Below are 25,067 nucleotides of genomic sequence, written 5' to 3'. Positions count from 1 at the left end.
AGATACAGTTGCAGTGGTGGTGTGAACTCTGGAAAACTTGCCCACCATTACCAACATTGGTTTGCCTCTACTGGTGTTTACACACCAAGGCCCTCAATGTCATTAACTGGTTACCATAATCAAGCAGGGGTAAATAATTTGCTTAAGACACCAATGACAGCCAACAGCCCACCTATCAAAGTTACAATGGTGAAGTTGAGCCAGCATTAGCAACTGTAAGAGATTTTGCAACAAAGACTAAGATGTCTAAAAGTTATAGTGAAAGTGTTAATCTTTCACTCTGCGAAAAGCAAAGGATTTTTCTTTTTTTGTCATATAAATCCAGATTACTGGCCTGGAGAGGGGCAGGGAAACCTCAATGACAACTTATTGTGAGTTACACGTAGGTCGCAGTCTGTCAACTCCAGAGAAAAGCAATGGAACTGGAGAACCAGTGCCCTTCTTCTAGCATTTAAGGTTGATTTGTAACCCATACTAGCATTGTTTCAAAGCCTGTAACTTAACAAGGTTATTTTTAAAATGGTTCTTTTTTACTTTTTCTTCTCTAATTTTAAGAAGTCTAAGAATAGAGAAGATGAGTTGCTGCACTTCATTAAAACTCAGAACACGAGGCCTTCTGCCTCATGGACTGAGAGACCTGCTTCTCCGAGTCCCAACTCCATCAGAAAATGGAAGTAGCTGCTAGTCAGGAAGAGGCCAGAACACCAGGTTCCCTTATTCTTGTCCCATGCACTCGAACACTGAGCACTGGTTTTGGTGATCATCTTTTTGGTTTCTTTAATAAAAAAAAAAAAAAAAGAATATTTTTCAAGTTCATGATATAGCTACAGTGGGGATTGAGAATCAGGGTTAATCAAGGAAGATGGGGAGGGTTCCAGGGACTTACACGACAGGGAAGGGGGGGGACACTGGACTATGTACTTTTTTTAAAACAACAGCCCAAAGAAGAATAGAAGAATTTACTTACCTTATCTTATATACAAGTAAAGTAAAATAGTCCAACAACAACAACAGTCAAGGATCACAAAACAGGCAAGGATTACAAAAGCAAGAGGCAAGCTGATATGGTCATAGAAAACATATGGCCAATTAGTCAAGGATTTAAAAAACAACCCCTCCCCCACAAATATAGAAGGAAAGCATTAAAAAAAAAATCCACTATCTTGGTGCTGTATCCCTGCTCTCAATTCCCTTGTCTGGATGTTGGCTATTTAGATCATATAGTCTTTTATATTCTGACCTATCTTATAGCTTTGTACAACACCCAGCGTAATTCAAGGCACTATATAAATGAACTAGACAATACTTTCTTGAATACTAATTAATTTGGATGTAGCTGATTTTGTAGGAATCCATTAGTGTCCCAGGAGACAAGCATATCTCAATTTTTAGGGAATATACAGAAAACAGTGACTGCTCCAGAGGTATATGATGTATTAAGGAGCAGCTTGGGATTGACTGCGGTTTAAGTTCATGAACATACTTTAACACAAAATCCTACCAGTGGAAGTCCATACTGACAAATGAGCCCTCAGACCTTACGAATGCCAAGGCACTGTTACCTGCTATTACAATTAGTCATACATTTTCTTACTGTTTTTTGTTTTGGAACTGTGCTCTATTTGTAATACTTTCTTAGAAACTAGAATACTGCATTTCTCTTCCTACTACCTTTATCCTTTTCCATTTACAAATACTGATCCTTGTCATCCCTTCCTTACCTCCCTAACCCTCCAAAAAATGTAGTCTCTTTCTAATAAAACTAAACCTTCCAGTTTGTTTCCTTGTGGGGGCACTCACCAAAATGATAGTTCTTGTTTACTGGTATTAGTCAAAACACCTGATTTTTTTTTTTTTAAATTATCTGTGAAGATAGTGGGGCCGAGTCTCTTCTGTGCCTAGTACCTGCTTGGTGCAGCAGGAGGGAGTGGGTGTCTACAAAGGCACAAGCTGGGGCTCTACAGTCTTGGGAATTATTCTACACTAGTCCAACATACATAAGAAAGCTGTTATAAGGTTTGCCTGATGGCTTTGGCACTCATAAGGGGTATTCCACCAGTCAGGGGTGACCGGAACATGATAATGTTTCGGCTACATCCCCTACACAGAGATGAAGGTAGCCTGGGAGCTGGATTCGCACCACTGGGTGACTGCCCCATGACAGGAGACTCAGTAGCTGGGATGGGAAGATCTGTCATATTTATAGCCTCTTTACTCTACTAGAGCAGCAGAAAGGGGCTAGACTAAGGAACAGAGTGAGGTCCAGTAATTTAATTTTTTCAGAAACTAATATTTTTAAAATCCACAATATGTTTAGAAATGCAATTAATTCAACCCCTAGTAATGATCATTTTGAAATAGGATAAGCTCCACTAAAGAAAACACAACAGCAGGAAAAAAAAAAGTATGTGCGTAAGTTCAATGGAAGTAGCTATTTTCATTTCTCAGCAACATGTTGTATTTATTTTTATCCAATGAAAGGTATTCCAGGTACTTCTGTACCAGATCACAAATTCAGGAATTAATTACCTGATGTCTATTTAAAATGTTTTATTTTTCCTTAGCACAAATATAAGGCCAGGTCCACACTACAGCGTTAAATCGATTTAAACAGCGTTAAATCGATTTAACGCTGTACCTGTCCACACTACAAGGCACTTAAAATCGATTTTAAGGGGTCTTAAAATCGATTTCTGTACTCCAGCTAAACGAAAGGAGTAACCCTAAAATCGATATTCCTAAATCGATTTAGGGTTAGTGTGGACGGAAATCGAAGTTATTGGTCCCATTCTTTTACTGAGCTACCCAGAGTGCACCGCTCCGGAAATCGATGGTAGCCTGGGACCATGGACGCACACCAGCGAAGTAATGTGCCCTAGTGTGAATGCGTAAAATCGATTTTATAAAATCTGTTTTATAAAATCAATTTTATTAATTTCGATTTTACTCTGTAGTGTGGACGTGGCCTTAGTAAAGGTTTGTAATTGAAACATACTACATCAACATGTACAGAAGCTCTTCATAAATCCAAATACAGCAAGGCTCTGCTACAGCAAAGGAATTCACTGAGCTTTAATGACCCAGCTCTGCCCCTACCCTTGGAAAACTGAATTGAGGCTCCTTAATTTACTGGTATCCTGCTTATCCTCTTTGTTGGCTTGCCCTCTTGCCTCTCTCCTCAAAGGCTTAGCCTCCTTTAATTGGACTAATTGTTCTGATTTGTGATGCTGCCAAAAGTGCAGCAATCTAAGAGCACTAAAATGTTAGTTATGTTTTCATGTATGTATCTGTATGCAAAACAAATCATCTGCATTCCCTTTAGTATTTTCATTAAAGAAAGACGTCTGCCCACAGGGCTTTCTGTGCAGGATATCTACCATTAGCTTGCAGGCCTGATTGTTCCCTCTACAAGTTCCTTTAAGAAACTTACATAGCCTGAGACAAAAAGCAATGGTTAAAGGCACAAACGGTTGCTCTTCCCCTATAATACCAGAAAGAAAAGAGCCAGAATGCGGCTTGCAGACAGAAAAATCACAAAAGATGTGGAGGGAAGGGAGGGAGAACCATAACAGGGACTGGGGAAAATAAGGGAGTTAACGTTCAGGTGTTTTGGGGCCACCGCACTTCCTCACACGGGGCCACGTCCTACCCGCAATTATAACACAAAACTGTCTCAGGGGACCCAGACCCGACGCATCGCGCCCTTTCACCTCCCAGGCACTGCAGTGAGGGAGCCGTCAGGGCAGATCCCCCCGGCGCCGCTCACCCTCAGGGCCCCTGGGCCGCGCTCCGCTCAGCGATCGCCTCCTTCTGAACACACACGCCGGTCGTCATAACACGGGCACCAAAACAGAGCAAAGTCTCCAGGTGGAGCCTGCGCGCGCAAGAAGGACCGTTACTGGACCCGGGGCGGGGGAGGGGAGTGGGTCCTCCTGGGCCCGCGGTAACTCAACACCCCGCCGCCCCGCCCCCGCGCGCTGGGGGAGGAGCACCTGCCCCTCCTCCTCCCCATTGGCTCCCGCCGCAGCTGCCGGTGACCCCGGCACCTTTCGAAAGCTTGGCCAGGGGCCACGGATCTGTCCGTGTCAATAAAGCTCCGGGAGGAGCCGGGCCCGCTCGCGGCATCGGGAGCTGCGGCGCTTCCTCGCCCCACCACAGGCCCCGAGCCGCCGTCCCTCCCCCGGGGCCGCGCGAAGGCAGGATGCCGAGGCAGCCGTTAGCTCTCCCCCGGGACGTGAACAGCCCCCCTCCCCCCCCCCCGAGAGCCCGGCGCGTCCCACGTTCCCCGCCGTCGGGGCGCCCCCAAAGCCCGCCCGCTTGCGCTCCCCGGGGGGTGCGGACAGTACCGCGACCCCCGCCGAGCCGGGTGGTGGGTCCCGGGCCGCCCCTCCCGCCGCAGCGAGCACGGCAAGATGGCGCCGTGTGAGCCTGGGGGTCCCGCGGGGCAGCGCCCCCTCGCCGGGCCGGGCCGGGCCGCACCTTGCCGAAGTGCGCGGCCCAGTGGATGGGCGTCCAGCCGTAGAAGGAGTCCTCGACGGCCAGGTCGGAGCGGGGCGAGCCCTGCAGCAGCGCGCACAGGGTGGGCAGGTCCCCATCGCGGCAGGCGCGGTGCAGGGGGAAGCGCAGGGTCAGCAGCTCCTCGCTGGAGAATCCCGCCTCCGGGCCGACTCCCAACGACATAGTGATCGGGGGCGACGGAGGCTCGAGGCTGCTGCTGAGTCCCGACCGACTCCGAGCACAAAGAACCAGGTGGGGCGGGCGCGTGGCTCCTCCCCGAGTGGCGTAGGCGGGGAGGGGAGCGGTTGGCCGGGAGGCGCGCGCGCGCTCTGGCTGTTCCTGTCACCGCCTGCAGGCCGCCAGCTGTTGGTGCCGCTTTGGCCCCCGGCCGTGAGCTTGACCGGGAACGAGAGGGAGCGCGCGCAGCATCGGAGCGTTGCCCCTGTGATGACGCAAGGCAGAGGCCGCGCTGCCGCTGTCTGACCCGGGGCCGCGCGGGGCCTCGCAGATCAGGGAGTCGCGGGGACTAAGATGGGTCTCGGTGGGGGGCTGCAGTGAGCAGCCCAGAGAAGCTTCACAGGCGCCGCTCCAGGGCGGGCGTGGGACGGTGCCTCAGGCTGAGCAGGGCAGTCACGCTTTAGGTTCAGGCGTTCCTGGAGAGTCCATAGTCAGATGGTGGAAATTCACAGCTAGGCGATGGGGGGGTGAGAGCCATTGAAGCAAGCTGTAAATCCTGTATACAATAGAAACCACTTCAAGCCCCAGGATGGGGGAGCACGCCTAGTTCAGCACCCATGCTGGCACAGTAAGAAAAACGGTGCTTGAGACCTTGTCACAATTGGCTTTAAGGCTCTGTAAGTCCTACCAACTGATGTGATGTTGAGAATTTGTTTTTTTTTTTAAGTCATAAAGGTCTAACCTTTTGACTTTCAGTATCCACTGCCATCGGTTTCCTTGTTGGCTCTTCCCATTTCCCACAGCTTTGAATAGTTACATTGTTAAATAGAAAAAAGCTTAAAAATAAATGGTTGAAATTATTTAAAAAAATTGAATTCTGCCAAGGCTATTTATAGTCCAGCTGGTGTTTGAAGTTGTGAGAAAATGTACACTTGCCATCTCGCCTCCATTCAATTGTTGTACTGCTGCTGCAACTTAAATTATGTAGTTACGATAAAATCAGTGCTCTCTCGCAGCAACCAAACATAATTCTGGATCCTGAGCAAGAACAGAATTTTGCACTTTCAAAGGGAACAGATCCATTTTTCAAAATGCATGATATGGTGGTGGCGGTTCCAAGATAGTATGAAAAGGAAAAAGGACTATTGTACTTAAAATGATGGGTGGTGTAAGGTCCCTGGGTATAAAAACTGGCTTTGCAAAATTGATGAATTTATGGCTTAATGTATTTTGTCTCATCAAGCATTTTCAATTAAATATGAAAGGAGAAGAGCTGTTGCTATTCACATGGAATGTACAAAACACAAAGATGCTGTGAAAAATCAGAAATGAACTTTTTTTTTTAAAATCAGAGGATGCACTTCAGGAGAGTCTAGTGACAGCAGCAGAAATACAAGAAGTTTACTATGGTGTGATTAATCATTTTAGTTATTTTAAACAAGATTGGGGTAACAAATCGCTTCCAAAATGTATATCACATTCAGAAATTGTGCCAAAAAAACCCAACAAAACAAAACCCACAACCCAAGCCTTGTGGACCTACAAAAGCACCTAGAATTACTGACAATGGCACTGAAATTGCAGCAACTTTTAGTTAATGATCTCAAATTAGCACTTTTTTCTCCTCAATCAGAACAGATGCCTCAAATAGGGGAAATAAATGTTTCCCGATTACTGTTCATTATTTTGCAAAGTTGGAAGGAATTAAAAATGGCTTACTTTATTTTTACCACAATAATGATGAGACAAGTAATGCTGTTGTCCTGTTGGTATTTCAAACATAAAAGAAAGTGCCCATGGTATAAACTTAGTATAAACCACTGTGTGTGGTCTTGTGTAGCTAGTAACGTCTCTAACTTTGGAAAAAAGTCAGTTTACCAGAATCTAAAACAGATGAATGACAGAATGATTCAGATTGGTTGCAAGTGCAATGTAATACATAACTGTTAAAAATGGCATGAAAGCTTGGAGTTCTTCTTCGAGTGATTGCTCATATCCATTCCAGTTAGGTGTGTGTGCCGCGCGTGCACATTCGTTGGAAGACTTTTACCCTAGCAACTCCAGTGGGCCGGCAGGTCGCCCCCTAGAGTGGCGCCGCCATGGCGCTTGATATATACCCCTGCCGGCCCACCTGCTCCTCAGTTCCTTCTTACCGCCGTGTCGGTCGTTGGAACTGTGGAGCGCGGCATAGCTGTCCTCCACGTCCCTAGCTCTCCTTCGTTTCACTGTTCTCATAGTTGTAGATAGTTGTTAATTGTAGTTAGTTAGTGTTAATTATAGTATAACTGTATATACTTGTTAGCGGGTTTGGGCTATAGCCCTTCCCTGCGCCCGGCACCTGGTTCGCCGGGGTTCAAACAGTGCTCGGCCTGCAAAAAGCCAATGCCGACGAGCGATCCCCACGACGCCTGTCTGAAGTGCCTGGGGGAATCGCACATTTCAGACAAGTGCCGCATCTGTAAGGCTTTTAAGCCTCGGACAAAAAAGGATAGGGACCAGAGGTTAAGGACTCTCCTAATGGAAGCGGCACTTAACCCTGTGGCCTCGACGCAGAGCGCCAGCTCCGCGCCGGCACCGGAAAGATGCCCTGGCACCGACCTTCCCCGGCACCGGGACCCGACGCAAGACCCTCGAAGTCTGCGACTCCATCCTCGCAGGCTCAAGCGGAGCGCCCGGCATCTACCTCTGCCGTGACACCACCAGCAGGGATTCCGTCGACTCCGGGCCCTGGAGGTCCGTCGACTCCGGTCCCTCCTAGCTCCCCTATGAGATCTGGGGTTGAGCTGTTGGTCCCTTCGACGCCAGAGACATTCACTTTGGCGTGGGACCTAATTGCTCTCATGGAGCTTACCCAGCCTCAACCCCTGGTACCCCCGGTGCGGGTTATATCTAGAGGCAAGCCTGCGACAAGGCGAGCGCCGTCTCCGGACTCGCCCAGCCGGCACCAGTCCCCTTCGAGGTCCCGGCACCGTGGACGTTCTTGCTCGCAGTCCTGGCACCGCTCCCCTCGGCGGTACCGGTTGCACTCGCGGCACCGGTCATCTTCCAGACAGTCTCGCTACTCCCGGCTCCGGTCTGGATCGAGTCACCGCTACCGGCACCGAGACTCCAGGAGCCGTTCCCGTCGGCAGTCAGCACCCCGGTCGACCTCCCGGCACCGAGCTGGTGGCAGGTCCCGGTCCCGGTCAACCTCCCGGCACCGCGCCAGCTGCAGGTCCCGATCGACCTCCCGGCACCGTGCTGGTGGCAGGTCCCAATCCCGACACCTGTACGATTCCCGGTACCGGTCCCCGGCACCGAGAAGATCGTCGACGTCGAGACCAAGGGAGCCCTACCAGCCACGTTCGGCCCCACCATGGCCCTCCCGGCAGCCGTCTGTCTCATCTCAGACAGACAGCATGTGCACCCTTGATGCGGACAGACCCGCGGCCCTCTTCCATGACACTCCTCCGCAGGATCAGGGACCGCAGCAGTGGGGTTTCTGGACGCCCTGGGCATACCATCAAGCCCAGGGCCCTCAACACATTCCACCTCAACCTGTGGCGTCTGAGCGCAGGGCTCCGGAGGCCTCGTTGTCTCGCCCTCCCCCCCTCCAGCGGGGGAAGACCGATCTAACCAGCAGGGCCCTGAGCTCCCTCCAGAATCAGAGGTGCTGGTACAGACAGAGCCCCCTGTGGACCCGCTCCTACTGGGGGTCTCCTCGTCGTCCTCCCCCGATGAGGCAGTGGCGGGAACGTCATCCTCCAGTCCTCCTCCACTCGACCTCAGCGTGCACCAGGACCTCCTCAGGCGTGAAGCGCAAAACTTGAACTTGCAGGCTGAGGAGGTTTCGGAAATTGAAGATCCTGTGGTGAGCATTCTCTCAGCGGATGCTCCCACCAGAGTCGCCCTTCCCTTCATCAGGACTATTCAAGCCAATGCTAATACCATCTGGCAATCACCGGCCTCCATCCCTCCTGCTGCACGCGGGGTGGAGCGCAAGTATATGGCACCCTCCAAAGGATATGAGTACCTGCATGTACACCCAACCCCGTGCTCCCTCGTCGTGCAGTCTGTGAACGAGAGGGAGCGCCACGGGCAGCAGGCCCCAGCACCGAAGTCCAAGGAGGCGAGGTGCATGGACCTGCTAGGCCGGAAGGTCTACTCAGCGGGCACCTTCTAACTCAGGGTCTCTAACCAACAGGCCCTCCTTAGCCGCTATGCCTATAACTCTTGGGTAGCAGCGGATAAGTTCAAGGAGTTGTTGCTTCAGGATGCGCGTCAAGAATTTGCGGCAATTCTTGATGAAGGCAAGACGGTTGCAAGAACTTCATTGCAGGCATCCTTGGACGCGGCAGACTCGGCCGCCAGAACTCTGGCTTCAGGGGTTACAATGCGCTGCATCTCCTGGCTACAGGTTTCTGGCCTTCCTCTGGAGTTCCAACACACCATCCAGGACCTCCCGTTTGAAGGTCAGGGCCTGTTTTCAGAGAAGACTGACCCCAGGCTGAAAAGCCTGAAAGACAATAGGGTCATCATGCGCTCTCTAGGGATGCACACGCCCGGGACGCAGCGCAGACCCTTCCGGCCGCAACAGCAGCGCCGGCCCTATCCCCAGTACTGCCAGCGGCAAGACTTTAGTAGATGCCGAAGCAGGAATGGCCGGCGTAGACAATCGGGCAACCAAGGGGGGCAGAATCAGGGCTCCTCTAAAGCCCTACCTGGCCCAAAACCTTCATTTTGAAGGTGCGCCCGAGGATGCTGTACCAGTTTCCCCCACGGATCCGTTCCCCCCGTTTTCCAACCGCCTTTCGTTCTTCCTCCCGGCGTGGGCCCAAATAACTTCCGACCATTGGGTCTTACGCACTGTGCAAACGGGATGCCTTCTGCAATTTATTTCATGCCCTCCCTCCCGCCCCCCACCCTCGTCCCTCTTCAGGGACCCCTCTCACGAGCAATTCCTCCTTCAGGAGGTGCGGACGCTCCTCGACAAAGGAGCCATAGAGGCGGTTCTGGAGAATGAGAAGGGCAAGGGGTTTTATTCCCGCTACTTTCTGATCCCCAAGGCCAAGGGAGGCCTCAGACCCATCCTCGACCTGCGGGAACTCAACAAGCATATGGTGAAGTTGAAGTTCCGCATGGTATCCCTGGGGACCATTATCCCATCTCTGGATCCTGGAGACTGGTATGTCGCCCTTGACATGCAGGACGCTTATTTTCATATAGCCATTTTTCCGCAACACAGACACTTCCTTTGGTTCGTGGTCAATCGCCACCATTATCAATTTGCAGTCCTCCTGTTTGGCCTCTCCACGGCCCCGAGGGTATTCACGAAATGCATAGTGGTCGTCGTCGCATATCTTCGACGCAGTCGCATACACGTATTCCCCTACCTCGACGACTGGCTGATTGGAGGCACGTCAGAGTCGCAGGTCCACTACCACGTCCGCAAGATCAGCAGACTCTTTGGAGCTTTGGGCCTCATTATCAACATGGACAAGTCCACTCTGCTCCCCACGCAGAGGATAGAGTTCATCAGGGCCATTCTGGACTCCACCTTGGCCAGGGCCATTCTGCCGCTGTCCAGGTTCCAGACGCTGTCAGCCATCATTCGGCGTCTACAGACGGCTCCCTTGACCTCTATAAGGATGTGGCTAACCCTTTTAGGCCACATGGCGGCCTGCACCTTTGTTACGGCTTATGCGCGGCTTCGCATGAGGCCCCTCCAGTTCTGGCTTATCACACAATACTGTCCGGCTAGGCATTTGCTGGACGCAGTTATCACCATCCCCCAGGAGGTATTGGATTCCCTCCGGTGGTGGCTAGACCAGTCCGTAGTGTGTGCAGGGCTCCCGTTTCATCCGCCCCAACCCTCGGTATCCCTAACAACGGATGCCTCAGACCTGGGCTGGGGGGCCCACCTCGGAACTCTGAGGACGCAGGGCTAGTAGTCTCCTCAGGAAGTGGCCCTCCACATCAACATACGGGAGTTGAGGGCGGTCCGCCTTGCTTGCCAAGCATTCTCCCATCAGCTTCAAGGTCGCTGTGTCTCGGTATTCACCGACAACACGACGACCATGTACTATATCAACAAGCAGGGCGGCACGAGATCCTCTCCCCTATGTCAGGAGGCAGTGCGGCTCTGGGACTTTTGTATAGCCCACTCCATTCACCTCATGGCTTCCTTTCTCCCCGGAGTACGGAACATGCTGGCAGACCATCTGAGCAGATCCTTCCTTTCGCACGAATGGTCCTTTCGCCCGGACGTCGCCCTCTCACTCTTCCAGAGGTGGGGTCGTCCCCGGCTGGACCTCTTCGCGTCCAGAGGGAACAGGAAATGCCAGATGTTCTGCTCTTTTCAAGGGCGGGAACCAGGGTCGGTAGTGGATGCCTTCCTTATCCCGTGGACGATGCACCTGCTCTATGCGTTCCCTCTGTTCCCGCTTGTCCACAAGGTCCTTCTGAAAGTGCGCAGGGACAGGGCCCGCTTGATTATGATAGCTCCAGTGTGGCCCAGACAACATTGGTACCCGATGTTGCTGGACCTGTCTCTGGCCGACCCAGTCCCCTTGCCCCTTTACCTGGACCTGATCACCCAGGAGCACGGCAGGCTCCATCACTCGGACCTCCAGTCTCTACACCTCATGGCGTGGCCTCTGAGTGGCTGACCACCGGAACTACGGTGCTCTACCCCTGTACGTCGAGTACTACTGGGCAGCAGGAAACCTTCCACTAGAGCTACGTACTCGGCCAAGTGGAAGCGTTTCTCCTGTTGGTGCACGGAGACGGGTTCCCTCCCTGTGGAGGTTTCTATTGCCAGTATTCTCGATTACATCTGGTCCCTCAAGCAGCAGGGCCTGGCGATATCGTCCCTTCGAGTTCACCTGGCGGCTATCTCCACCTTTCATCCGGGGGGAGACGGCCGTTTGGTTTTCTCTCACCCTACAGTGACTAGATTCCTGAAAGGACTAGAACGTCTCTACTCCCAGGTTCGACCCCCTGCCCCTACCTGGGATCTCAACCTGGTTCTGACTCGGCTCATGGGCCCTCTATTTGAGCCGTTAGCGACTTGCTCCCTGCTCTCTCTCTCCTGGAAGACTGCTTTCCTGGTGGCCATCACCTCAGCCAGATGGGTGTCAGAACTCCGGGCCCTCACGGGAGATCCCCCGTATACGGTCTTCCATAAAGATAAGGTGCAGCTGAGACCACACCCTGCCTTTCTCCCCAAGGTGGTCTCAGCCTTTCATGTCAACCAGGAGATCTTTCTCCCCGTCTTTTTCCCAAAGCCCCATTCGTCCCGCAGGGAGCAACAACTCCACTTGCTTGATGTCTGCCAGGCACTCGCGTTTTATGTGGAGAGGACCAAACCGTTCCGCAAATCCCCCCAGCTCTTCGTGGCAGTAGCGGACCAAATCAAAGGACTTCCCATTTCCTCACAGAGGATATCCTCATGGGTGACGTCCTGTATCAGGACCTGTTATGACTTGGCTCACGCCCCTACGGGCCATGTGATTGCGCACTCTACCAGGGCACAAGCATCACTGATAGCTTTTCTCGCCCGCGTGCCCATCCAGGAGATTTGTAGGGCGGCGACCTGGTCCTCCGTCCATACCTTTGCTTCCCATTATGCCCTGGTCCAGCAGTCCAGAGATGACGCGGCCTTCGGCTCTGCAGTGCTTCATGCTGCGACTTCTCACTCCGACCCCACTGCCTAGGTAAGGCTTGGGATTCACCTAACTGGAATGGATATGAGCAATCACTGGAAGAAGAAAAGACGGTTACTCACCTTTGTAACTGTTGTTCTTCGAGATGTGTTGCTCATATCCATTCCACACCCGCCCTCCTTCCCCACTGTCAGAGTAGCCGGAAAGAAGGAACTGAAGAGCGGGTGGGCCGGCAGGGGTATATATCGAGCGCCATGGCGGCGCCACTCTAGGGGGCGACCTGCCGGCCCACTGGAGTTGCTAAGGTAAAAGTCTTCCGACGAACGTGCACGCGCGGCGCGCACACCTAACTGGAATGGATATGAGCAACACATCTCGAAGAACAACAGTTACAAAGATGAGTAACCATTTTTTTTTTATATTGAATGTCTGATTCTGAAAGTATATAGTAAGTTCTCTTCCTCCTCTAAACAGAGCATTTTCTCAGTTCATTTTTTTGACTGTGTACAAATTGAATAAATGATGTGTCAATACAAGAGGTTTTAGAACAAACTGACAAACAGTTAAAAAGTCACCAGAATCAGATGGTATTCACCCAAGAGTTCTGATGGAACTTCAATCTGAAATTGCAGAACTACTAACTAGTATATGTAATCTATTGCTGAAACAAGTATCTGTATCAGATGACTGGAAGGTAGCTAATATAACACCAAATTTTTAAAACCATTCCAGAGGCTGTCCTGGCAATTACAGGCTGGTGCGCCTAATGCCAGTACTAGTCAAATTGGTAAAAACTAAAACAAGTAACTGAATTATCAGATACAAAGATAAACACAATTTGCTGGGGAAACATGACTTTGGTGATGCATGATTTTCCTTCTCAAATCTATTAAAATTCTTTGGAGGATGTCAACAAGCATGTGGATAAGAGTGATGCAGTCGATATAGTTACTCCTGTGGGAATTCTGTGCCTAAAAATTCTGCACACAATATTTTAAAATTCTGCAAAATTCTGCGTATTTTAGTTGTCAAAATAACACCATAGTATCACACCAGTTTCAATTATTTTTGGTCATTTGTTTCAAAATACCTGTCAGCAAGTATGTCTCTAACAATACAGACAACAAAAAAGATTCAGGAAATGTTTTTTGACAAATAGATTCCTTACTAGGCATGTTAATACAGAACTCTGAGTAATAATTGATTTAAACTACAATACAGAACCATATTTCCCTCGCCCCGCAAAAGAAGTGCAAAGGCTTGGATAGTCAAGGGTAACGGAGGAGCTGAGGGAGAGGGAAGTAAATTGCTGGGAAGGAGCCTGTGTGAGAACTTGAAGGGTTGTTGGTTATGGGTGGGAAAAGTACGGAACATTTAGGGGGGCAGGGAAGGATTATTAGGGAGCTTCCCCCATGCAGACCCTGGCTGATCCCTAGCCTTTCCCATTCAGTCAGGCACATCTGCCCCTGTCCCCATGTGTTTGTGTGCCTCCACTCCCCCCATCCCCATATGGCTCAGTAACTCCTTCCCTATCCCCATGCGTCTCTGTATCCCCACCCAGCCACTCCCCTGTCTCTATGTAGCTCTGCTCCCCCTTCTCCATCACCATGTGGCCCTGCACCTCCCTTCCCCCTGTGGCCTGTGCCTCCACTCCCATTCAGACTTTGGCCCAGTCTGTCCTCCCCTTTCTGACACCTCCCCCATCTCCCCATGCTGTCTTTCTCCCTGTAGCCTCTGTCTCCTGACTTGGCCTTATAGGTGCTGTTAAGAAGGCAGGCTCTTTCTCTTCCCTGGGAGCTGCAGCTTTGCTCTTTTGCCACAGAGCCCTCTGGTGGACAAAAGGTGGAACTGCAGAAGTTATTTTCTGCTGGGAGCTGCTTCTGTTCTTGTACCACAGCGTCCTCTGGTGGGAAAAATCTGGAACTGCGGCAACATTTCAGCAGAAACTTTTTTTCTGTGCAAAAAATTAAAAATATGCACAGCTTATTAATTATGTATATACACAGTATTCTCCCAGGAGTAATATAGTGTACTTTTTTTCCAGAAAGCATTTGGCAAGTTCCCTCACCACAGGCTTTTAAGTAAGCAGTCATGGCACAACAGGGAAGGTCCTCTTATGGATCAATACTTTTTAAAAGGACAGAAAGAGTAGCAATAAATAGTAAGTTTTCACAGTGGAGTGGGGTCCCCTAAGGATCTTTTCTGGGACATGTGCAGTTCAACATATTCTTTTGTGATCTGGAAAAGGGAGTTAATGTGAAGTGGCAAAGTTTGCATATGGTACAAACTTATTCAAGATAGTTTAGTATAAAGCACACTTTGAAGAATTACGAAGAATAGCTCAGTGGTTTGAGCATTGGCCTGCTAAAACCAGGGTTGTGAGTTCAATCCTTGAGGGGACTATGTAAGGGTTTGGGGCAAAAATCTGTATCGGGATTGGGCCTGCTTTGAGCAGGGGGTTAGACTTAGATGACCTCCTGAGGTCCCTTCCAACCCTGATATTCTACGAATCTTACAAAAACTGAGTGACTGGACAACAAAATGGCAGATGAAATTCAACATTGATAAGTTCCAAGTAATGCACATTGGAAAAAAAATAATCCCAATTGTACATATATAATGATGGGTTCTAAATTACCACTCAAGAAAGATCTGGGAGTGATTATGGATAGTTTTCTGAAAACTTCAGCTCAATATCCATCAATGGCTAACAATGTTAGGAACGGTTATGAAAGGGATAGAAAATATCATAATGCCAACTATATAAATTAATGGTGTGCCCACACATTGAATACTGTGTCCAATTCTGGCTGCCTTATCTCAAAAAGGATATAGTGGAACTGGAAAAGGTTCAGAAATGGGCAACAAAGATGATCAAGGCTATGGAATGGCATCCATAAGAGGACAGACTAAAAAGATTAGGGCTGTTTTTAGAAAGGAGATGATTGGGGGTGTATGATAGAGGTCTATAAAACCTTGACTGGTGTGGGAAAAAGTGTTGTTTACCCTTTCCCACAATAAAAAAACCAGGGGTCACCCAAATAAATAAATAGGCAGCAGGTTTAATATAAACGAGAGGAACTACTTTTTCACACAATGCACAATTAACCTGTGGAACTCATTGCCATGGGATGTTGTGAAGGCCAAAAGCATAACTGGGTTCAAAAAAGAACTAGATAACTTCATAGAGGATAGGTCCATCAAGGCCTATTAGTCAAGCTGATTAGGGATCAACTCCATGCTCTGGGCAACCCTAAGCCTCTGATTGCCAGACGCCAGGAGGGGAAGACGAGGGGATCTCTACAAAACTGCCCTTCCCTGGATCTCTGGTATTGGCCACTCTGGGCGATAGGATATTAAGCTAGATGAACTATTGATCAGACCCAATATGGTAGTTCTTATGCGTATAAGAAACGTCTTCATAATGTGCCAATGAGGTAACTATCCTTCCGCCTCCAAGGGAATGAATCCTACCACACTGGCCTGCATTAAAGCAGCATGGATAAAAATACAGGATTTTTTTTTAATCAAGTTTTTTTTTTATTAAAATAGGGTTTAATTGTTACTTAAATTACTTTTTTTAAAAAAAAATAAGCCTGTTTATAATGAAATCTGAATTTAATACAAAATTTAAGGCCTAAATTTATTAGTTTCTTAAAATATTTAAATAAAAAATATGCTGAATGCATGGACATTTCTGACCCCAGACTTTGTCTCCTGAACCCCAGCTGGAGATGATTCTCAAAGAAGAGGAAAAAGATAAAAATGAGTAATAGAGGCCCCAAATCACCTCTCTCCCCTGATCTCTACTCACAGCATCAACAACACTTGAAAGAAAAGGAAGCATTATTGAACTGGGGGTGGGGTCCTGGCTGAAAGGACTCTAACTACACTGCTGTAAGCATGTGGTAAGATAAATCCTTTTGCTTTAAATTCACTTAGCTGGTGTTTTACCTTTTATTTCTTTGTAACCAATTCTGACTTGTATGCCTCGTTACTTGTAATCACTTAAAATCTGTTTGTTTGTAGTTAATAAACTTGTTTTATCTACACCGGTGTGTGTTTGGATTGAAGTGTTTGGGAAACTTCATTTGGGGAAACAAGATTTGTGCATATAATTTTCTGTTAATGAAATGATGGACTTTCTATGAGCTTGTATTGTCCATGAGGGTACTGGCACACATTTCTGGGCACAAGTCTGGGACTTGGAATTTGCTAATGTCGCTCTGTAATATAATTCAAGCTTGGCTAACTGTATCACTCTTATGATATAGCTGGGAGTAGTTTAAATGCTGGAGGCTCTAAGTAAACAGGTCATGAGTGACTGCTCCCACACTAAAGCACTGTAAAAGGCACCCCAGGTTGGAGTACTGAAGGGACACAGCTGTTCAACAGTCCAGACTGTACCCTAGACAATGTCACAGTAGCAAAAAAAAATGCACCAAATCTAGTGTAAAGACTCTTTTTAGTTGTAAATCAATATGTTGTAATGGTTATATCAACCAATGAGAACGCACTTTTCTTTATAAAATAACTGAAATACAAATGGAAATATTTATTAAAATCAGTTATTTAAATCAAGGCTTTTAAATGCATGTAGTGATTTAAATAGCTGATTTAAATTGCCTTGATTTCAAATCAATCCACCCTGTATTAAAAGCATATTTATTTCAGAGAGGGGGAAATTGTGCCAAGATTATTTAGGAAGTATTCAGTGAGGATGATCAGAAATCTTTGTTAAATTTACTTCCTGCATAACCTGATGGGAGTATTTTTGAAGCACTCAAAAAGAATGCAACACTGCCAACTGTATAGAATGAGGTTGTCATGGAAGGTCTTCATTCTAAACTAAAGAGAAGGAAAGAGGACAACTTCTGTGGACCATCAGTGCAGGCTATTTTGTGCAATCTCTCTCTATAGAACAGGAGAAAATCTGAGGCGAAAGCAGATAAGGCATTGTCAAGATGCAGTGCATTTCTTTAGAAATGGTATGATTTCAAGACATCTGTTTCCAAACATGTGTCAGTCCTCTTACTGGACAATGAAGTGGAATGGTTTGATATTGAGGAAGCGGGCTGAAGTTCTTAACCTTGAGATTGATTTTGATAAGCTATATGATGATTACAACATTTTGCAGCAAATTAGGGAAGTAATTTCAAAGGAGCAAAAAGCTGATCAAAGATGCTGGAAGTTTTCAAATAAATACCACACATTTTTAAACTTGTATCTTTCATGCTTTCCATTCCAGTCTCAAATGAAAATCTTTTTGCAGTGTGCAGGTTTCTGACTCAACCTGGGAGGAAAGAAAGGAACTGACTAAGTGAATGTATTGTGAAAGCAAAGCCAGGTATAGGTGCACTAAAGTATGTCTTGTGATGACATTTATGAATGTCAGAAAGTCTCCAGAGTTGCTGAAAGCAGCAAGAAATTACATGTTTAAGAAGAAAGAAACCATGAGCAAAGATGTTCAACTACAGGAGAACCAACTTTTATAAGGTAAATGAAATAAAATGTGCTTATTTATTAAGTCTAATGAATGCCTTTTGGCTGTATCAGTCATTTGGTGATGGCATACTATTTTCGCAGCTCTGATAAATCTTGTTTTGTTTTGGTGTTGTATTTTGATGATTTCCAGACCGTATTTAAGCTCCTGAAGGTGTTCCTGGCTTTACTAATTCCCCCCCCCCCCCCCCGATATCCTGGCTTGTTCCACCATCCTGGCTGATGGTGCTGCCCAAGTATGTGAATGTTTCTACATTGGTGAGAACATAATCTTCTATCCGTACTGGTGATGGTGATGCAATATTAAAGGCCATGATATCCGTCTCATCACGGTTGATTTTCAACCAGCTACCAATTTTCTGGCTGAATGTGTTAAGTCAAGTTGTTGTTTCTTGTATATGGTGTTGGGTGTGTGATAGGAGAGTGACATCATCTGTGAAGTCCAGGTCTTCAAGGGATGAGAAGTGTCCATTTAATGGCTCTTGGCATGTCTTCGGTACATTACCTAGTTGATGGGTAATTGTGCCTGCAAGGGGGGGCCGAGATACCAGTGAAAGAATGACACTCAGCCTGAGAATAATAAGCAAGGCTTTACTGAGGGAAGAACTTACACTCCAAGCTGCGCAGAGAGTCCCTGAAGCTCACGGAGGGGCTGCAGGGGATTCTGTCCGTCCGGAACAGCTGGCCAGGCAGGACTCCACCGAGGGGAGTTCTCTGTGATGTTATATCCCCCATGCTTATCTCCATGTTATATGGGGTCAACAGCTGGCTACATTCATTATATTCATAAATTGTACAGACAGTTATAGAAGTGACTAATTGTATTCCAACTGAAATGAGTGGGATTATTCCTGTGCATAAATGTCTGCAGGACTGGGGTCTGGACCTGGGATCAGAGTCGTAGCTGTATTCTTCCCTTCTCATGCATTATCACCAGTAGTAAAAAGGCTGCTGGCTAAATCCTACACTTGACACCAGTGTAACCCCACTGCTGACAATGGATTTACACTGATATAAGTCACTGGAACCTAGTGAACAATTCTGTTGATATCCAATAAAATACAAATACATAGTATTTATGTGCAAAAAGGAATAGAATTGAGACCACTGTCTTAGATTCATTGATTCTACAAAATCTTTTAGAAACGTTTGTGATTGATGTTGGTTGCTTTATACACAAGGGGCAGTCACTTTTAAGATTAGAACCATATCTTAATGTCACTCAGATAAATTAGTAATGAATTGGAGTTAGCTTCAGCCAAAAGATCTAACAACTGTTTTGGATTTTTAAACTTTGGAAAAAGACTAGATCTCTATTAATATTCTTTAATACTATTTTTAGGTTGAGGAGTGTTTTAGATAATTGCAGCTTTTATTAACCTGGAAAGGATGTGTTGACAAAACAATTTTCTGTTGGCTAATAGCTGCCTGAAATAGCAGACCTAAACATTGATGGTGTTCTGTAACTTTTGTAAATATTTTAATAATTACATACCAAGTGGCCCAGAATTTTCTTTGTCTCTCTGGGGTAAGCAGCCTAAAGTTTCTTAATATAGAAGCAACTATTTTCAAAAGTACTGGCAGATCCAAGCATCTTATTTTTAGATTTCCTTCTGGCATCAAAGCATGTGAACTACCTTGTGGACCTTATAGGAGATCCTAATTTCTCAGACAATGTGTTACTCTTCTCTCTAAACAAATCAGGAATAGGGATGGTCAAACAATTTTCCCATCAAAACTGTTTTTCAGTGAAAAATTGGTTTATCAACTAAGCAAAATTTTTCATGAAAGCCACCTGATTTCTGCAGAAAATTTCAATTTTTCAAAAAGATGAACACTCAAAATCTGAACAATGTCAGCTAAAACCTGCAGAATTTCAATTCTGAAATGCTGCCATGGTGCCTTATAGAATTTCAGCTTGGGCACTTCATGCGTCCATTCTGTATTGGCTAGGGTTCCCAGCTGGATCACTGTATTGGCTAGGGTTCCCAGCTGAAGTCCATTACGCTGATGCTCATGATAGTAATACTGAAAGGCATTAACATTCATCATATAATTATTGCCGCCTTTTGTAGGGTCTCTGGAGTGCTGAGCTACATAAACATTTGTCCTGAACAGTCTTTGGTGGCATTCTCTGTGTATCATTAGTCAGATAAGCATTTAACCAATTCACTATAGCCTCCATACTGCTCTCTAAGATCCCCCATTACACCCTACTTCAACGGCCAATTGCCATGGAACTTTCCTCTCAGTTGACCTATGTATCTCCTGAGCAGAAGGAAATTAGCAGCAGCATATTTACCCTTAGACTATCCATCATACTGTCTTCTGATGACCTATTAGTGCTCATCCATTCCTCACAAGAGATACCCCCTCATGCTAGATCAGAGTTTCTCAATGACAGGTCTGTGGACTGGTGCTGGTCCCGGAGATCTTCCTGACACAGTTCAGAAAGGCAGCAAGCTAGTCCCTGGTATAAAAAAGGTTGAGAAACACTGTGCTAGATAATTTAAGACTAACAGATATGTCCTTTTTGGAGATATGTGAGGTTGACCTGGATTAGCTTTGCCAGATCTGTGTCACTATTATCCCCCAAATTCCCAAAGAAAAAGCTCAGGTACAAACCAGAAAAAAAACCAAAACAAAGCAAAACAAAAAAACCTGAAAACCAACTATAGTAGATAAGCTGAGAAAGTCACATCCTCACACACATTCTCCACCTCAAAATTCCTCTTTGCGTGGAACTAATCTTAGTGATAAAGAAAGGGAAAACAGAAATAAGTGTGTGTATATGTATGTATGTGTGTATATGTAATTATAATAAAAACTATTGTTTAATGGAAAGGTTTTTGAATTCTCCCTGAGACATTATTACTGACCTTGACACCCAAAGTGGGAATGTGCTGATAAAGTTTGCAGATGACACAAAGCTGGGAGGTATTGCTAATACAGAGAAGGACCGGGATATCATACAGGAAGATCTGAATGACCTTGTAAACTGGAGTAATGGTAATAGAATGAAATATAATGGTGAAAAGTGCAAGCTCATGCATTTAGGGATTAATAACAAGAATTTTGGTTATAAATTGGGGACACATCAGTTAGAAGTAACAGAGGAGGAGAAGGACCTCGGAGTATTGGTTGATCACAGGATAACTATGAGCCGCCAAAGTGATATAGCCATTAAAAAAGCTAATGCGGTCTTGGGGATGCATCAGGCGAGGTATTTCCAGTAAAGATAAGGAGGTGTTAGTACTGTTATACAAGGCACTGGTGAGACCTTATCTGAAATATTGTGTGCAGTTCTGGTCTCCCATGTTTAAGAAGGATGAATTCAAACTGGAACAGGTACAGAGAAGGGCTACTAGGATGATCCAGGAATGGAAAAGCTATCTTATGAAAGGAGACTGAAAGAGCTTGGCTTGGTTAGCCTAACCAAAAGAAGGCTGAGAGGAGATATGATTGCTCTTTATAAATATATAGAGGGATAAATATCAGGGTGGGAGAGGAATTATTTAAGCTTAGTACCAATGTGGACACAAGAACAAATGGATATAAACTGGACACTAGGAAGTTTAGACTTGAAATTAGATGAAGGTTTCTAACCATTAGAGGAGTGAAGTTCTGGAACAGCCTTCCAAGGGAGTAATGGGGGCAAAAGACATATCTGGCTTCAAGACTAAGCTTGATAAGTTTATGGAGGGGATGGTATGATGGGATAGTCTAATTTTGGCAATTAATTGATCTTTGATTATTAGCAGGTAACTATGCCCAATGGTCTGTGATGGGATGTTAGATGGGGTGGAATCTGAGTTACTACAGGGAATTCTTTCCTGGGTGCTGGCTGGTGAGTCTTGCCCACATGCTTAGGGTTTAACTGATTGCCATATTTGGGGTTGGGAAGGAATTTTCCTCCAGGGCAGGTTGGCAGAGGCCCTGGAGTTTTTCGTCTTCCTCTGCAGCGTGGAGCATGGGTCACTTGCTGGAGGATTCTCTGCACCTTGAGGTCTTTAAACCACGATTTGAGGACTTCAATAACTCAGACATAAGTTAGGGGTTTGTTACAGGAGTGGGTGGGTGGGTGAGATCCTGTGGCCTGTGTTGTGCAGGAGGTCAGACTAGATGATCATAATGATCCCTTCTGACCTTAAAGTCTATGTGTCTAACTATTACTTAATGGAAAGTTTTTCAAATTCTCCCTGAGACATCAGTGGTATGGAGGAAATTTACTCCCTCTGGAAAGGTGCCAACACCAAGAAGTAGCATGACCAGAGATCCTAATTTTACAGGGACAGTCCCGATATTCGGGACTTTGTCTTATATAGGTTCCTATTTCTTCCCACCCCCTGTCCCAGCTTCACACTTGCTATCTGATCACCCTACTGAGAAGGTTCTTTCTGGATTACAACTTCCCTGAATCTGATTAGATACTTAAAGTAACTGAGAGGAGATGGTGTTTTCCAGGGTACTGGTTCAGTATAAGCAGTAGCTTCGACTGACAATAGGTGCTTAAAATAGCACAGGGATTGCCCAAGAATGGAGGAAACAGATTTAGATTAATTTTTAAAATGCCAAAACACTGATTCTCATTATGCTGTCAAACTATTGTATCGATCTTGGCAAATAAACAAAGTCATAAGAGGCCTTCAGAAAATGAAGAATATTATTAAAAGATAGTCCTCCCTTAGACTGGAAACTGTAAGGGAAGCACTGCCATTATTTGTGTCTTGTAGGTTATCGGGCTTATCGCTGACAAATAATCAAATATAACCTTTTCAATACAGTTTACATTTATGGCTATAATAATGTGCAGCAAACATTAGAAGCAATTTTGGTCATAATAAGACCGAGTCTAAACTAAAATCTCATCCACTTGGACTTTAGATTTTTAAGAATAGGACAGACAACCATATGCCAGTGATGGTCTATGTATATTTGGTTTTGTCTCAGTGTGGGGCACTGGACTAGGTGGCCTCTCAAGCCCTACAATTCGATGATTCTATTAAAGCGTCTATCTCTTCAGTGAAACATAGGAATTGCCATACTTGTTCAGGCCAGGCGTCCATCTAGTTTCAGTATCCTCTTTATGTGTGGTACATGTCCCTCATTACTGCAGTAGCTGAGCACCTCACAATCTTTAATGTATTTATTGTCTCAATACCCTTGTGAGGTAGGGAAGTGCTATATCCCCATTTTACAAATGGGGGGCCTGCGGCCCAGAGGCCCAAAGAAATTTGACACCTAACTCCCATTGAAATCAGGGAGTTAGATGCCTAAATACTTTTGAGGATCCGGGCCAGAGAGACTAGCACCCGGAGTCTCACAGTTATTTAAGCATCTAATTTCTATTCAGTGGGAGTTAGGGGCTTAAATACATGGGAGGATTTAGGCCTAAATAACTTGCCCAAGGGCATGCAGGAAATCTATGGCAGAGCAAGGAACTGAACTCAGGACTGCTAAGTAGTAGGCTCGGATTGCTAGCCTCTGGCTATCCTTCCTTTTTTTAGCTTAGACAGTATCCCATACCAACTACTTGCAGGTGGACAATTATGGACTAATCTCTCCAGAGGAAGTTTCATTCTAACTGCCATCAGTTAGTGGTTAGCTTATGACCTGGAGCAAGAGGATTTATATTCCTTCTTTTTATTCTTACAGTATTTCTGTCTGATGTAACTGGATGTTCTCATTATCCAGATAAATGGCATCAAAATAAATGAAATCCTTTTTTTAATCCTGCTTTGCTTACAGTCTCAGTGATGTGGCAGTGATTTCCAGACTAATTATTCAGTATTTAGAAAAGAATTTTATTTTAAATATGTTGCCTTTTTGTATTATGCAAAAGCGTGAATAGGATTTCCTGATTTACCTTTTCTGTACCATTTGTTGTTTTGAGTTGTGTATCTGTATATAGTCTGCTTTAATAGTCTTCTTTCTTGTCTGAACAGTCCCATTCTTTTCACACAGAAGTCTTTCCATTCCAGAGTTCAGAGGTCTGGGAAATGGATCCACATTCTGTGGTCAGGCGTCTCTCTAGATTATATATTTGGTTTACCAGACAATAACCATGTAAAGTTATTAATTTAGTCTGTGTGTATTATATGTTATAAAGCAGAAAATTAAAAGTGAAGGCTAACCTGTAATCGACACCCTTGTATGGCAAAAGAAAGGCACAATATATAATTTAACAACATCAGCCTTTTGGTTTGAATTTCCTGGCTTGCATGAGCTTCATCAGATTAGTAAAAAATATGTTTTAGTATTTAATTTCTTAAAGTCAAAAAGATAAAAAGGTTTAATGGATGCTATAAAATACTTATTGTGTTATATACACAACAGAATGTATTCCTGATTTTTCATGATCAAGTAGAATCAATTTCACTGATCCAGTAGGTCACAGTTACATGTGTGCGTGTAAAATGTAGTAACCAGATCTGCTGGTGGCTGGTGTTTCAGAGAGAACATTCTCTGCTCCAGAATTCTGCTTCTATTGTTTCTTTTAGGGAAAACTCCACCAATTGTGGAAATAAGACAGAGCTTTAACTCAATCTGAATCAGTCAGAGCAGGTGGGCTTTGTTACTCTGCTGGGGGTTATAAAAGTATTAAGAGCCCAAATCCTCGAAGGCACTGTGGTGCCTAACTCCCATATTATGCTGTAGGCAGTGTGGCCATCCTTCCCTGTCACTCTCTGAGGGAGGCCACGCCTCCTCGCTGCCACGTCCCTCTAAAGGTGAGCTCAAAAGCAGGAAATTAGCTGCATCTTCCAGCTGGGCAGAACAATATGGCAGTCTACGAGCCCCAAGTCCTCAGTCAGGGTGGGGCAGCAAACAGTGAGTTGGCTCTGGCCTGCAGTCAGGGCAGAGCAGGTAAGCAGTCTATGAGCCCCAGGTAAGAGTGAGCACCAGCAGAGTCTAGGGTCCCAGCTTGGCAGATGATAGACTAACACGGGCCTCCTGACCTAATATGGGAAGGCTGCCACACCAGGGTAAGGTAGCAGGGGGTAGGAGGACCCGGGCCAGCCTGACTCCATCGTATGCCAGCCCAGGACCCTAACAGTGGCAGAGTGGTCTGCCACTGGGTCAGCGGGAATCTGCCAGCAACACACTGACCTAGAATCAGGCCAGCACTTAACCGGACAGTTATCTAATTCCCCATGGCTACTTCCTACATACCCAGGTTTTGATACCTCTATAACTTGGGGGTCCTCTGTCTTCTTGGGAAGCTCTGGACAGTCCTCAGGCAGCAACCCC

The 25,067-nt window shown here is 46.2% G+C and overlaps 1 protein-coding gene and 2 long non-coding RNA genes across 7 annotated transcripts in view; 2 read left to right on the top strand and 1 right to left on the bottom strand.

The window, feature by feature from the left end:
* Positions 1-801, top strand: part of LOC127050631 (uncharacterized) — a 45,906-nt gene extending 45,105 nt beyond the window's left edge. The window contains exon 4 of the long non-coding RNA XR_007774260.1: positions 556-801. This is a non-coding gene — a long non-coding RNA (uncharacterized LOC127050631). The remainder of the gene's footprint in view (positions 1-555) is intronic.
* The window catches only part of ANKRD10 (ankyrin repeat domain 10), a 42,790-nt gene extending 38,042 nt beyond the window's left edge, over positions 1-4,748 (bottom strand). The window contains exons 1-2 of one of the 5 annotated variants that reach the window (XM_050949973.1): positions 4,480-4,567; positions 3,767-3,874 (exon numbers count right to left, since the gene is read on the bottom strand). Coding sequence is in view for 2 of the 5 variants with exons in the window: in XM_050949993.1 (XP_050805950.1) it covers positions 4,480-4,680 (201 nt within the window). In the remaining 3 variants the exon portion in view is untranslated. Of the gene's footprint in view, positions 1-637; positions 716-3,598; positions 3,705-3,766; positions 3,875-4,479 lie in introns of those variants that run through there. The other 4 variants (XM_050949993.1, XM_050949963.1, XM_050949985.1 and 1 more) reach the window with 4 other exon arrangements.
* On the top strand, positions 4,652-16,367 carry LOC127050677 (uncharacterized). Its single transcript, XR_007774264.1, has 2 exons — positions 4,652-4,749; positions 16,025-16,367. It is a non-coding gene; the product is annotated as an uncharacterized LOC127050677 (long non-coding RNA).
* The last annotated feature ends 8,700 nt before the right edge of the window (positions 16,368-25,067 follow it).

The sequence above is a fragment of the Gopherus flavomarginatus genome, chromosome 1 (genome assembly GCF_025201925.1).
Source record: "Gopherus flavomarginatus isolate rGopFla2 chromosome 1, rGopFla2.mat.asm, whole genome shotgun sequence".
NCBI lineage: Eukaryota > Metazoa > Chordata > Testudines > Testudinidae > Gopherus > Gopherus flavomarginatus.
The sequence above is the reverse complement of the archived record's forward strand: the minus strand, read 5'-3'. Positions and strand labels throughout refer to the sequence as shown.